This window comes from Ictalurus furcatus, chromosome 10 (genome assembly GCF_023375685.1).
Source record: "Ictalurus furcatus strain D&B chromosome 10, Billie_1.0, whole genome shotgun sequence".
In the NCBI taxonomy this organism is placed as follows: domain Eukaryota; kingdom Metazoa; phylum Chordata; class Actinopteri; order Siluriformes; family Ictaluridae; genus Ictalurus; species Ictalurus furcatus.
The window spans coordinates 8,633,949-8,647,811 of record NC_071264.1 but is presented as its reverse complement, the minus strand read 5'-3'; the positions used below and the strand labels follow the sequence as shown (position 1 = coordinate 8,647,811).

General features: G+C 41.7%; 1 protein-coding gene across 2 annotated transcripts in view; it reads left to right on the top strand.

The window, feature by feature from the left end:
- The window catches only part of diaph3 (diaphanous-related formin 3), a 376,752-nt gene that overhangs the window by 31,139 nt on the left and 331,750 nt on the right, over positions 1-13,863 (top strand). Inside the window, exons 2-3 of one of the 2 annotated variants that reach the window (XM_053634162.1) lie at positions 1,904-1,936; positions 11,425-11,595. In XM_053634162.1, the coding sequence (XP_053490137.1) occupies positions 1,904-1,936; positions 11,425-11,595 (204 nt within the window). The remainder of the gene's footprint in view (positions 1-1,903; positions 1,937-11,424; positions 11,596-13,863) is intronic. The other variant, XR_008386878.1, reaches the window with a different exon arrangement.

The window sequence follows — 13,863 nt, the reverse complement described above, 5'->3', positions numbered from 1 at the left end:
CGTCAGATGCCGCGTCAGTAAAGTACATGGTGTATACACAGTCCATGTGCAGTAAGTCCATGTGCAGTAAAGTACATGGTGTATACACAGGAGGACGTGTGTGTGTGTGTGTGTGTGTGTGTGTGTGTGCTGAGAGAAACGACTGTGAAGCATGCTCTTTTCCTCATTGTGCTACAGCCATGGAAATAACCACCTGCTGTTTGTTTTTCTCTCTTTCACTTCTTATAGTTAGTAGTGTAGTTTTATATGTTGTGTGTGTGTGTGTATGTATATATGTGTGTGTATATATGCAGTTTATATATAGAGTTATTCTGACTGGTCACTTGAATTGAGGTTTAATTTAAACCCCAGAAACTCAAGCTACAGCTGGATTTATAAATAATGTAACATCTGCTCGTCTCTCTGTGTCTCTCTCTCTACATTCTCTGTCTCTCCACTCCTCTCTTTGTCTGTCTTTCTCTCTCTGTCTCTCTTTGTCTCTCGTTGTCTCTCCTGCTCTCTTTCTCCGTCTCTCCCCATCTCTCTCTCCGTCTCTCCCTCTCTCTCTCCGTCTCTCCTGCTCTCTCTCTCTCCGTCTCTCGCGCTCTCTCTCCGTCTCTCCCTCTCTCTCTCTCCCCCGCTCTTTCTCTCCGTCTCTCCCGCTCTCTCTGTCTCTCTCTCTGTCTCTCTATCTCCCTCTCACTCCCTCTCCTCTCTCTCTCCCTCCCTCTCTCTCTTTCTCTTTCTCCCTCCCTCTCTCTCCTCTCCCTCTGTCTTTCTACTCCCTCCGTCTGCCCCACTTTCTGTCTGTTTGTTTGTCTGCCTCTCTCTCTCTCTCTCTGCCTGTCTGTCTCTCTTTTTGTCTGTCTGTGTATCTCTCTCTCTCTCTCTCTCTCTGCCTGCCTGCCTGTCTGTCTCTCTGTCTGTCTGTCTGTCTGTATCTCTCTCTCTCTCTCTCTCTCTGCCTGCCTGCCTGTCTGTCTCTCTGTCTGTCTGTCTGTCTGTATCTCTCTCTCTCTCTCTCTCTCTCTGCCTGCCTGCCTGTCTGTCTCTCTTTTTGTCTGTCTGTGTATCTCTCTCTCTGCCTGCCTGCCTGTCTGTCTGTCTGTCTGTCTGTCTGTATCTCTCTCTCTCTCTCTCTCTGCCTGCCTGCCTGTCTGTCTGTCTGTCTGTCTGTCTGTATCTCTCTCTCTCTCTCTCTGCCTGCCTGCCTGTCTGCCTCTCTTTCTCTGTCTTCTCTCTCTGTGTGTCTCTGTCTATCTGTCTTCTCTCTCTGTGCGTCACTGTCTGTCTCTCACTCTTTCTGTCTCTCTTTGTGTCTCTGTCTCTTATTCTCTCTCTCTTTCTCGCTTTCTCTCTCTCTCGGTCAGTCTGTATTTCTCTCTCTGTCTCTTAACTGAGTTAACATCGTTGAGTTTTATCGGTGTGACAGAGCAATTAGAATATTGCCAATAGCTATAAAAAGAGAAAAGAAAAATGAAACAAAAAATAAATATACATAGATAATGAGAGTGTTTTCGTCTCTCTGGACTCTGACTAATACAGTAAACAGTCTCTACTTGCTGGATCTACTGAGCATTAGAGGATAGGTTCAGCCACTCTGTACTGTAGCGTAACATCAGTTTAGAGTCCGCTTCTGTCCCTGTGCGCACACCCTCGTCACCCCAGTCCAGTAAGAGATCACTGCTTAACCTACTGCTCCATGTCTCGGCTTTTATCCCTAGCATTGAGAGCAGCGTGGATTTGTATACTCCCTCAGGCTACAGAATTTGTGAATGACCTGCTAATCCTTTAAATCTAAAGTCTTGTTGTACATCAGATAACTTCTGTTATGAAGTTCCTGCTGCGTTTAGCATACAGTTTTACAGCTGAAGGTCTGGTGTTTTTTAAATGTTCTAATCACATTGCTTCTCTCTGTTCGTAGCCCTTAAACATCAGAACACTTACTGATGATGTGGTAAGATCCTCTTGCTCTTTGATTCTTTGGTGCTGTTATTGACTAACATCATGCTGCGATCTGTTTTGATGAGCCGTGTCTGTTTATTAGCCAAAACTGAGAGTCTGTCTTCTCACTACTAACTGGGCTGTTTATTAAAAAAAGAAGCTTGCAGTATGAAAGCATGGTAGCTAATTAACTAATTTTCATGTAGGCAATGAGGCAGCAGCGCAGATCTGAAAAGCTTTTTATCTAAAATCATACTACAGACTTTTGTCCTTTGTTAACGGTCTTTACTCTTCCACTAACACTGTAGAAGTTGCTCGTAGTAACGCTGTTCTCTTGTAAAGCATGCATTGTGACTGACCTTGAGACCGCATCTAAACGTGCTCCGTGTTGGCCGTTGGTTTAATCTTGCTGAAAGTGTAACAGATTATATTCGGCTCTTACACACTGCACGGATTTGTGTTTGTATTTGAGGTGTTTAGTGGTGTTTGCTATATCAGGAGATAGCAATGTAGAAATTATGAATAGTAAGGAACTTAAGCCCATTTTCAAACTGGGGCGAATTATTGATCAGCAAGTATTTCAAATACATTTCTGGTTCAAAAGTTTTCATCCCCTGAGGGATATTGTCTTAATGAGGACACGGTTCATCTTTGAAGTATTAAAACAGCTCCCGTTTTCTGGACAAAAACCACCTCAGTTGAACTGCCATTGACGAGAAGGTCCGCCTGAAGGAAAGGCTTATGTCTTTGAAGAGTATGAAGAGTAAGGTGCATTCGAAGGATGTTAAAGGTAAGGTAATAGAATTTCATAACTTAGGAATGGGGTGTAAACTTATATTTAAGAGGTTGGACGTCTCTATAAACACTGTTGCTTTAGTAGTGAGGAAGCGAAGGCTGCATCACACCACCCAAACACCCCCAAGGCAAGGCCGTCTATCAAATCTCAATAATCCGTCAAAATGCAATAACAAGATCATGAGGGAAGCCACAGCGAGGCCAACAGTGACTCTGAAGGAGCTACAGAGTACAGTGGCTGAGAGTGGAGTGAAGGTGAACCAGACAACCATTTCAAGAGCTCTGTATAGTTGAGGACTGTATGGGAGGTTGGCTAGAAAGAAACACCATGACGAACCATATGAATGCATAAGTATATGTGTGTTTTGGTGGGATGCAACCAGGATACAGAACTTGGACAAGTTTCAAAGTACTATGTGTGGAGCAAACCTAACGCAGGCCAACTCAATTAACACCATCACTTCGGTGAAATACGGGGGTGGAAGCGTCGTGCTCTGGGGGCGCTTGTCATTCTCAAAACCACAATTGAAGGGAGAATAGAAGAAGCATTATTACAAGAGAGCCTGCTTCAGTCTGCTGTAAAAAAAAAAACAAAAAAAACAAACAAACAAAAAAAACAACCCCAAACAAACACTAAACTTCACCTTTCTGCAGGAAAATTGGACCCACAGTACGAGGCAAAAGAAACATGGGAACGGTTAAGAACAAAAATGTTCTATAGTGGCCAAGTCAAAGTCCTGATCTGAATCCCATCGAGAATCCGTGGCACCGTTTGAAAATTGCAGTCAACAATCAATATCCAAGCAACCTGACGAACTTGGAGCAAATCTGCCAGGAGGAATGGGTGAAAATCTCTCGTAAACAGTGTGCGGAGCTGGTAGGAACTTACCCCAACACACTTAAAGCTTTTACTGCAGCAAAAGGAGCTTCTTCCAAGTACTAATGGGTACTAAATGTGCGTTAAATAGATAAATCAGTACTAAAATTAAATACTTATGCAAGAAGCATTATTCAGTTGCATTTTTTATTTATTTATTTATTTTTTTAAAAAAAAAGATCTGCTGACACATAATGGATTTTTAACTTTAAATGTTGACTTTGCAAGCATATTTGGTTGCAGTAAAAATACTAGCTAGATCTGTGTGTCATTTGTAATCCAGATGAATCTGATGACCTTTGATGGGTTGAATGTTTTCGCAAGGCATTGTAAATGGTCTGCACTTATATAGCGCTTTTATCCGAAGCGCTTTACACTGTGTATCATTCACACACACTCTCGCACTCCAGTGGTAGCAGAGCTGCCATGCAAGGCGCTAACTTGCCATCGGGGGAAACTTGGGGTTCAGAGTCTTAGCCAAGGACACTTCGGCATGTGGAGTCACGTGGTCCGGGAATCGAACCGCCAACCCTACGATCAGTGGACAACCCGCTCTACCACCTGAGCCACAGCCGCCACATTGTATCTGAGATTTATGTTTTGAGATTACTTCTGAGAACATTAAGACGAATACCATGTATACAAGTTACATTTATCAGCTTGAAGATTATGAAGGGAAATATAAATTAAAAAAATCAGAAGCTAGTACTGATGCTGGAAACGAGTCCTATCCTATCCTATCCTGCTACGCAACACATTTTCTGTGTAATTGTGTTGGTAAATGAAAAACATTTAAATTAGTCTCATTACCAGTGCAGTGTACGCCAGGTGTGGCTGTTCGCTCCAGCAGGTTATTAGTAGTTAGCGAAATTAGCGTTTGCATAAAAATTTAATTCAAACAGTGGGCTATTTCAGCTTGCTAATATATTAAGTGAATAATTTGCGTGCATGTAATAGTTGACTATTAACTTTGACTTTCAGAAGTACGTATATGAAGCAAGTTTGAGCTCCACTGCCCAGGACTGATGAAACGAGTTTCCTTTAGCATAGCAGGGAATAAACAGGACTTGATGATGGTGATGGAAAAATTCTCCCAGCAGATGCACTAAAGGCTGAGCAGTAGATTGTTAAAAAGCTCCAGATTTAAATATGCAACTTCTGGAGAGCTCCTCAATTGACTGGTCTGCATGTTAATGGATGACAATGCTCTCGGGCATCCAAATGTTGAATGGGGCATTTCAGTCTTTTATGCTTTTATAGGCAAATAGCTAGTGACTCATCGTTCTCTTTATTAAGGGAACATGGTATAGCCGTCGCTAGACTGAAGGGGGTTAGATAAAATTAATTCAGAGGATAAATTTGAATGCAGAGATGAACTCCCATAAAAATGTGGAAGAAAGTGACTATAAAAGCTTTCTGTGTATGGTTGTACTTAATTTTTAATCCACTTGAATATTGAACTAAATTATAAGTTAACAAACGCATTGAAATAAGCCAACGTGACTCACATTTTCACTGGGACTATTCTGCAAGGGTGAAGAGTTAGACAACAAATGTAGCAGAGACAATTCCAGCTTTATATTACGAGAAACCCCAACATTTGTATGTTTCCGGTACGTATCTGACGATCAGCGTCTACTAAGCACTGTGTAACGGGGCTCAATATTCTCTCTTCGCCTACAAATTCCAACATGTAGACCTAGGCTTTCTAGAATTAATTAACATCCAAGGCAGTGAGTTCCATTATTTTTAGTTGTACTTTTACGTTAGGGCTGGGCGATGTGACACAAATATCATATCACGATATATGATTTAGCCGACAAACTGTCTACAAAACAGTAGTAATATTAACAAAAGAAGAAACTCTTCTTTAATGCCTACAAAGACAAAAGTTTAAATAAAAAAAAAAAAGATGTCGAATCAATGGCATCCATTCAGTACCATTTAAATTGTAATTATAAAAAAATACACCATACTGCTGATATCTCAGAAAAGTGCACTGCGTAATCATTTATTACGATATCGATAAATGGCGTCAGCATGCTGTCAGGGACTTTCTCGTTTACCGCTGTTGTTTTGTTGTGTCCTTCGTGTGGAGCAGGAGGCCTTGTTTTCAAGTGGTGTATCAAACCTGCAGTGAGGTCAGCCTCTGATGTCGGACGAGGAGGCCTGGGGTTCGGTCGGCATTCCAATTTATCTTAAAGGTGTTCAGTGGGGTTGATGTTAGGGCTCTGTGCAGGACACTCGTTCTTCAGTTCCAACCTTGATAAACCGGGTCTTCAAGAACCTCGCTTTGTGTGCATGCTGAAACATGAAGGGAAATACTTCAGAATTTCTAAGCATACAAAAACTTTATTGATAATTGTGTGCTTCCATCTTTGTGGTAACAGTTTGGAGGAACACACGTACTGTCGGTGTGGTGGTCAGGTGTCCACAAACATTTGGTCATAAAGTGTATATCCATTTCTGGTATACAGTGCCTTGTGAAAGTATTGACCCCCCTAAGAGGTGAGGACAAAAAAAAAAAAAGTAGTTGCGAACAATTTTTATTGTGAGACAAAGAATAATTGAGGGGGAAAATAGGGAAGTCTTGAGTGTACTATAATCTTGAGTACACTTAAGGGCGGTGGTAGCTCAGTGATTTAAGACGTTGGGCTACTGATTGGAAGGTAGTGCGTTCAAATTCCAGCAATATATTTTGTAATAAAGTTCAGCAATATTTGACGTTTTCATTCAGTATAAATTTTAAAAACGGCCCAAAAGCTGCTGCCCAATTTGGTTATCGGTATCGGCAAAATCCACCATCGGTTGTTCTCTAGACCAGAGCACCTTCTTTCATGTTTTTGAGAAGTCTGCCACATGCTGTTTGGCGTACTCTAATTTTCTTATTTTGTACTTTAATAAGCAATGGCTTTTTTTTCTGGCCACTCTTCCATAAAGTCCTGCTCTGTGGAGTGTACAGCTTAAAGTGGTCCTATAAAACCGGTCAGGTTTGTAACAGTGCCATATTCTTTCCATTTTGTTATTATGGATTTAATGGTGCTCTGTGGATGTTCAAAGTTTGGGATATTTTTATTTTTATAATCCATCATTGATCTATATTTCTCCACAACTTTGTCTCTGACCTTTTTGGAGAACTCCTTGGTGTTCATGTTGCTTGTTTAGTGGTGTTGCAGACTCCAGGGCCTTTCAGAACAGGTATATGAAATGGTTGTGAATACTTCTATGTGGCTTTCCCCACTCAAGTACATAGCAGCCCGGTCTTCTCTGACTGAAAATAACTGTCCGCGAGTGCTGCCTAGATGGTCCGATGTTATTAGAATTGAGAAGGCAGTTCATTTAATCTACTTATCGATGAAATTGTCAAACAAGTTTTAAATTGGAAATCCACTGAAATTTAGCATTGCAATCATCCTCTTCCTTTCTTTAATTCCACACCCACTGAGTCATCTTTTTTATTATTTTTTTTTATTCTGTGCTCTGTCTTCTTGTTCTTTGTTCTAAAATTTTCTTGTTTTTGTACAAAACGTGCGGTTTCTTTCGTGGTATCGATTGGCAAATGTGTTTTTGTTTGTCTTGGGTTGCTATTGATTCACGTAGACTTTTAATGCCAGAGGGAGAGTAGTCACTCGAATAGGATAATCAGCTTTATTATGTGTTCAGCTCAGCATGAACACACACTGGAGCCAGACACTTTTACATTGTCAGATGGATAGATAGCCATACATGCATATACAGGGCTGGATGAATAGCCCGTTATGGTATGAAGTAAGGTCTATTACCTTAAAGAGTTTACCCCACCTTTCTCTGAAAATGCTCTTTAGAATTTCTAACTCCATCTGGATATCGGGGGAAAAATCCCACCCGCCTGGCATGAAGCAGAAATAATACCTATTCCAAAGCCAGGAAAAGACCCCGTAAACTACCGTCCTATAGCTTTAACCAGTTGTTTATGCAAAACAGTGGAGAGGATGGCCAGTGATCACCTGTGCGGCTGTGGCTCAGGTGGTAGAGCGGGTTGTCCACTAATCATAGGGTTGGCGGTTCGATTCCTGGCCCACATGACTCCACATGCCAAAGTGTCCCTGGGCAAGACACTGAACCCCAAGTTGCTCCCAATGGGAAATTAGCGCCTTGCTGCTCTGCTACCATTGGGGTGTGTGAGAGAGAGAGCGAATGGGTGAATGAGACTCAGTGTAAAGCGCTTTGGAACCGCTAAGGCTATATAAGTGCAGACCATTTACCATTTACCTGGTCTGGATACTGTAATTTAAACACCATGTAAGTAACGCCCAATGTGGTTTAAGGAAAGGTCGAAGCACTACAGAACACGTTTTAGCTGTCGTCTTTGATTTGGAGAAAGCTTATGACACGACATGAAAACATAGTGTTTTAAAGGATCTGTACCAGATGAATTTTTTTAGAGGTCGACTGCCAATCTTCATTGAACGCTTGTCAAACAGACTTTTTAGAGTTAAAATAGCAAATGCCTCGTCTAACTTACGTAAACAAGAACTTGGAGTACCTCAAGGAAGTATCCGATCAGTAACCCGCTTCAATATAAACATAAATAGCTTTGCAAGAGTCCTTGTTTCTGATGTCGTCTGTAGTTTATATGTAGATGATATCTGCATTTGCTGCAAGTACATTCAACTGAAGATAAACAAAACGCACTCCTGGTCACCACAGAACGGTTTCAGGTTCTCACAAACAAACACCACCTGTATGCATTTCTGTCGGTTTCGTTCGCTACGCAATGAACCAGAACCGGTTTAGGATGGAGTCCCCATTAAATTTGTTAGAGATGAGTTTCTTGGTATCAATTTCAACAATAAAAAACCCAGCTTATTCAGCACTCAGTTCAGTTTTCCCACTCCAGCTTTCAACAATATATGGAAATAACCCCCCAAGTTTCATTCATCCGTTTGGCCTACATATAAACCCCATCTGGAGAACTTGAAAGTGGATTTAAACATTGGATCTCAAAGTCTGAAATCCATCTGGATTTAACAAGGAACCAAAAATCCAAAACTCAGCCGAATTATTTCCATCAACAATTTCTGGACTTGAGAGCCGTATATACCCACTTCACATCCCAGTATGCACAGATGGATCTAAATCTGGAAATAAAGGGGCAGCAGCTTCTCCGACAAACCAACTGTGTCAAGATTAACGCATCCCCGACCGAAGTTCAGTTTTCACTGCAGAGGCGAACGCTCTACTCCTGGCACTGAAGTTTATTAAGACTGCTTCGCGAAAGCATTTTTTAATATTAACTGCTTCAAAATCGTGTCTTGAGGCGTTGCAAGCTTCTAAAACTGATCACTCAACAATCGTGAAGATTTTAATCAAACTGTCATCTCTTGAAGCAAAGAGATTTAATATTATTTTCTGCTGTGTACCAGAGAAGCACTGAATCTACTGAATACCTTCCACAGATCCGAAACCCACTCCATGTATATATCAAAAGCAAATGGCAGTCTGAGTGGGATCAATGTTTAAACAACCAATTACGGGAAATAAAACCTGTTGTGTTCCCTTTTAATAATCGCCGGGATCAAGTTATTTACACACGATGTCGGATAGGACTTACAAGACTCACACACCGATTTTTACTATCAGGGGAAAATCCACCAAAGTGCTCATCTCGTCAGAACCCACTATCCATTAAACATCTTTTACTGGACTGTCATACCTCTACACATCTGAGGGAAATATTATTCAGCTGATAGTTTTGAAAAGGTTTTTAATCAAGTGAATCCAAACCATTAGGTTTAAAGTTTTTAGGAAAAATGAATCTTAAACATCTCATTTAATTCTTATTTAAATAACTAAACCTGGCTCTCGCCATGAATGCAGCCATAGAAGCTGGCATGGTAAAAAAACAAAACAAAAAAAACAAAACAGAACAAAAGGAAAGAAAGTATGAAGTAAGGCTGTGTTGCAGGTAGATGAGCGTAGATATGGGTATTGGATGAGCGTTGGGTAACCATTTCTAGGGTGTGTTTGATGTGCGGTGGAAATGGAGGGATTTTTGGGGGAATATGGAACAGAATGGTTGAACATGGTGGATTTGTTTCAGAGGTGCAGGCAGAATTACTTAAGAGCTGCCTGATGGAGTGGATGGAAGGAATAAAAGGATATGGAGCCATTAGTAGTAACATCAAAGACTCTGAGAAAGAAAGAGGAGGATATTGTGGGCGAGTGAGCCGCAGACGTGCAAACACCTAAACAGCCCTGAAATGCACTTCATCTTTTCTGAGCAGCCCGTATTATGTGTGCTCTGATGCCTGCTGCTCTTATCAAGGCGCTGACTCTCCATATTTATTTACTTATCTATTCCCTGGTAATGAGGTCTGAATAGCAAATACACCGTCCTTCGGCGTCGGACCAAACCGCGTGATTAAACTGATCCTCGCCATCAGTCAAAGTTGTGATATGAGCTTTAGGGCAGCTGCAAACCAAATTAAGCTGTCGAGACTGACGATTGTGTCGCCTGGCATCCCACACCACACTCCCCAGCTTTTGCGTTGTGCTATGTAAACACCTCTTAAATTTTATATTTTGCTTCTTCGTATACGTTATATTAATTTCACAACTCCAACACATCTCACCAGCGCACAATAGGTGGGCTTTGTGAAAATATCCTGGACGATAAGTGTTGATAAGTTAAGCTTCTCAGAAAGATAAGGGTTATTAGCATAAAAAAAAAAAAACCCCTTCACCACCTCGGAATAACATCTCACCTACCTGCAGGTGCATGTGGGAAACCAAGAAAACAGCAAACAGCTTGCTGACAAATCTAATCCAATTAGGAAATCATTATCTCTGTGATGTGGGCATCTGCCCTGTCAGTATAAATCAATCCAGGGTTACAAGGTTACACTGTACATGCACCGGGTCTGTGTCAGCCATGCCATTTCAAACATTTTACTGGTTTTGTAACCCGTGGAGCTTTGATTAAACTTTGCCACGGCTTATGTGTGAGGTTGAAGAGGAAATTACCTGATCCGTAACGTAGACGCTGTACCGTTAACAACTTCAGTGATGCCATTGTATCTTTACTAATCAAACGGTATGTCCTGCTGGGACTGGGATTTTCATAAGGGTGTAACAATGCATTGCGATGCACACACAATGGAAATCAGCCTTCTGTTAATTATGCTTCGAATGCAGTTTGAACACCAGAGTTCCCAATCTGTGCAACCCATAGAGTTCAAATATATAGAGCACGCAGGTCACATGGTCTTTCGTGGAGAGCCCGCACCATTACCGGGTCTCGTCTGCTGTTGTGAAGTGACCGATAGCCCGATACCGCCGGATCACGACGGCTGACGGGCATTATAGGTTATTTATGGTTACACAACGATGTTATAACCGTTAAAAGGCTCTATTCAGGAGCTTTCAAACTACACCAGACCTGCGGCGCTGTAGTTTGAAGTGCCCGAGAGAGTTCGTTTCCTCCGGGTCACAGACTTTGTTAATTCAGTCACATTTTTGTGAGTCTTTTATACCTTAATTTATTTATTTTTAAGATATGGTGAACATTTTGTTTACAATATTAAACCTCTCTTTGTAGTATCTTTTTTTTGCATTTATTCAGTTTTATACAGAAAAAATGCACATTGTTTTGAATTGTCTTTTTAGTCATGTTTTTTTTCTTCATGAAAATTTTGTTCAAAATGGTCACACCCCTAGAATATAATTATGCTCAAGGCAGGTTAACATAATCAGAGTATGAGCCAAGTTTAAAAAACAAAACAAAAAAGAGACCCCTTTGCTTCAACAGGTAATAACTGACATGTCTTGGCTTTCTTTTTTCCCTCCAGATGGACCGATTTGCGAGTATTCGTATCCCGGGCAGTAAGAAGGAGAGGACCCAGCTTTCCCACATGACCAAGCAGTCCTCCTGTGATTGGTCTACCTCTTCTGAGTTTGAGGATCTCTCCTCCAGGATCACTTCGGAGAAGGAGATTCTTGCTCTCTTTGAGAAAATGATGGTAAGCCTTGTTGTACAAGTCCAATTCGATGCCCTTGTAGAAGAAAGGTGCTGTAACGTTGTGTTTCCCGTGCTACTGTTTGCAGACTGCCATACGGTCCACGTTTTTTTTTTTCAGTAACACTGAACACTGGTACAGCTGTGCTAAGACCTGGAACACTGGCCTCCCTGCTGCTGTGACTCAAGGGGGTGTGTTTGAAGTCGCAAGTCTTTGTAGCTCAAAGGTGTTTTTGAATCCTGTGTTCCTAACTATACTGAGTAGTCTCTCATACTCTTTCGCCCAAAGTTTGTGAACACCTGACCATCACATCATGTGTGTTCTTCGCTAAACTGTTTCCACACAGATGGAAGTGCACAGTTGTATAGGAAGTGTTTGTATGCTGTAGCATTATGATTTCCCTGCAGTGGAATTGAGAGGCCCAAACCTGTTCCAGCATGACGATGCCCCTGTACTCAAAGCGAGCTCCATGAAGACATGGTGTGCCAGAGTTGGACTGGAAGAACTTGAGTGTCGTGCACGGAGCCCTGACCTCAACCTCACTGAACACCTGTGGGATGACCAACTTTGCACCAGGATGTCTTGCTGGACATCACAAATTCCCACAGCCATCCTCCAAAATCTAATGGAAAGCCTTCCCAGAAGAGTAGAGGTTATTATTACAGCAACGGGGGAACAATCAGTGTTAATGCCCTTGGTTTTGGATTGAGATTTTCAGTGGTCAGGTGACCACATACTGTACTTATAGCCACCTAGTGTACCTGCATCTAGGAACTTACCAAATGCTGCTTTGAATTCTTTAACCTGGATTAAATCGGTCAAGAAAAGCTGTCTTAAAGCAGCAGAGTGAGCGAGCGAGTGTTTTCATGTACATGATGTCTGTGCAGATGCATTGGTGTTAGTGTATCACTGTGAAAAATGTTGGTGTGCCTACGATTAGTGTGTATCTTTAAAAAAAAAAAAAAAAATCCCTGTAACCCCTCCTGATTTGAGATACAGAGGAAACTCGAGGAGAGAGTGTGGGCTTGATCAAGTTTAAATGTTTATTGCATCTTAGTATTATATGACACACAGCACACTTTATGATGCGGTTTGTTGAATGTATTGTTCGATACACAGAGGTGTAAAGTATTTTTCTGTGGATGCTCCCCATGATTGTGTAGTGTCACAGGAGAGAGAATAATGTCACCCTATCCACACAGAAAGCTCTGCCATTCATTCATTCATTTATCTTTAGTAACCGCAGGTTAGTATTGAGGTGGGTGCAGAGCCTATCCGGAGCGCTGGGGGGTGTGGAAGGAATTCACCCTCGATGGGACAGCAGTCTATCACATGGCACATTTCACACACTCGCACCTTATCGTAATTTACCTAACCCAGTTCCCCTACTGTCAAGTTTTTGGGAGGTGGGAGGAAACCTGGAGAATCCAGCCTCCATGGCTATGGAGAGAACGTGCTCAGTAATCCGAACTCTGTATCGAACCGCTGACCCTGGAGCTATGAGGCTGCAACGCTACCCTCTGCACCATCGAGCACTGCCAAAAACATCAAGCATCCAGTAGTGCAGGACCAATCTAGTGTCTATTGAAGAACATAATGACTGATTTAGTCATGGCCAAGCAATGATTAATGCTCTAGTACCGCTGCCGGTTTACTACCTTTGCAAATCACTTCAGTCCAGTTCCACATGGCCGAGAACACTCTCTTCCTAGCCAGCATTTTGTTTACATGTTGTTCGAGGCATCTAGCACTTGTGGGTTAGTAAAGTCATAGGGGTTAGGACACTAATGGAAATAATGTCAAAGGGAATAGCAGCATGCAGTTTGTTAGCAAAGTTTGTGCCACATTGTTGGAACTTAGCTGCCCACGCTACAAGTAAACTCGCTGCTAATTCACATGCACGATGACATGTTGAAGCAAAACTGCTTAGAATTCTGGAGATAGCATCAATAGAGGGCACAGTTTACTGGGGTAAATGTTAATGAGATAACGTTTAACACCCCTATATTGGAGTTGTGTAATTGCCCCACAGTATTAGGATACTGATTAGCATTACAGCTTGCTGTTTTTTTTTTTTTTTTTTTTTAAACTTTTGTCTTCATTATAAAAGCAGCAAAAGTTCAGTTTGTGCACTGTGACTTTTAAAATTTTTTTTATTTTTTATTATGTGTTAGTATCCACCATGCCTCGGGTTGGTACCAGGCCATGAATCGTTTACCAGCCTGCAGCAGTCTTTTTCTTCTCCTCTGCAGCAAACAGCATTGAGAGCAG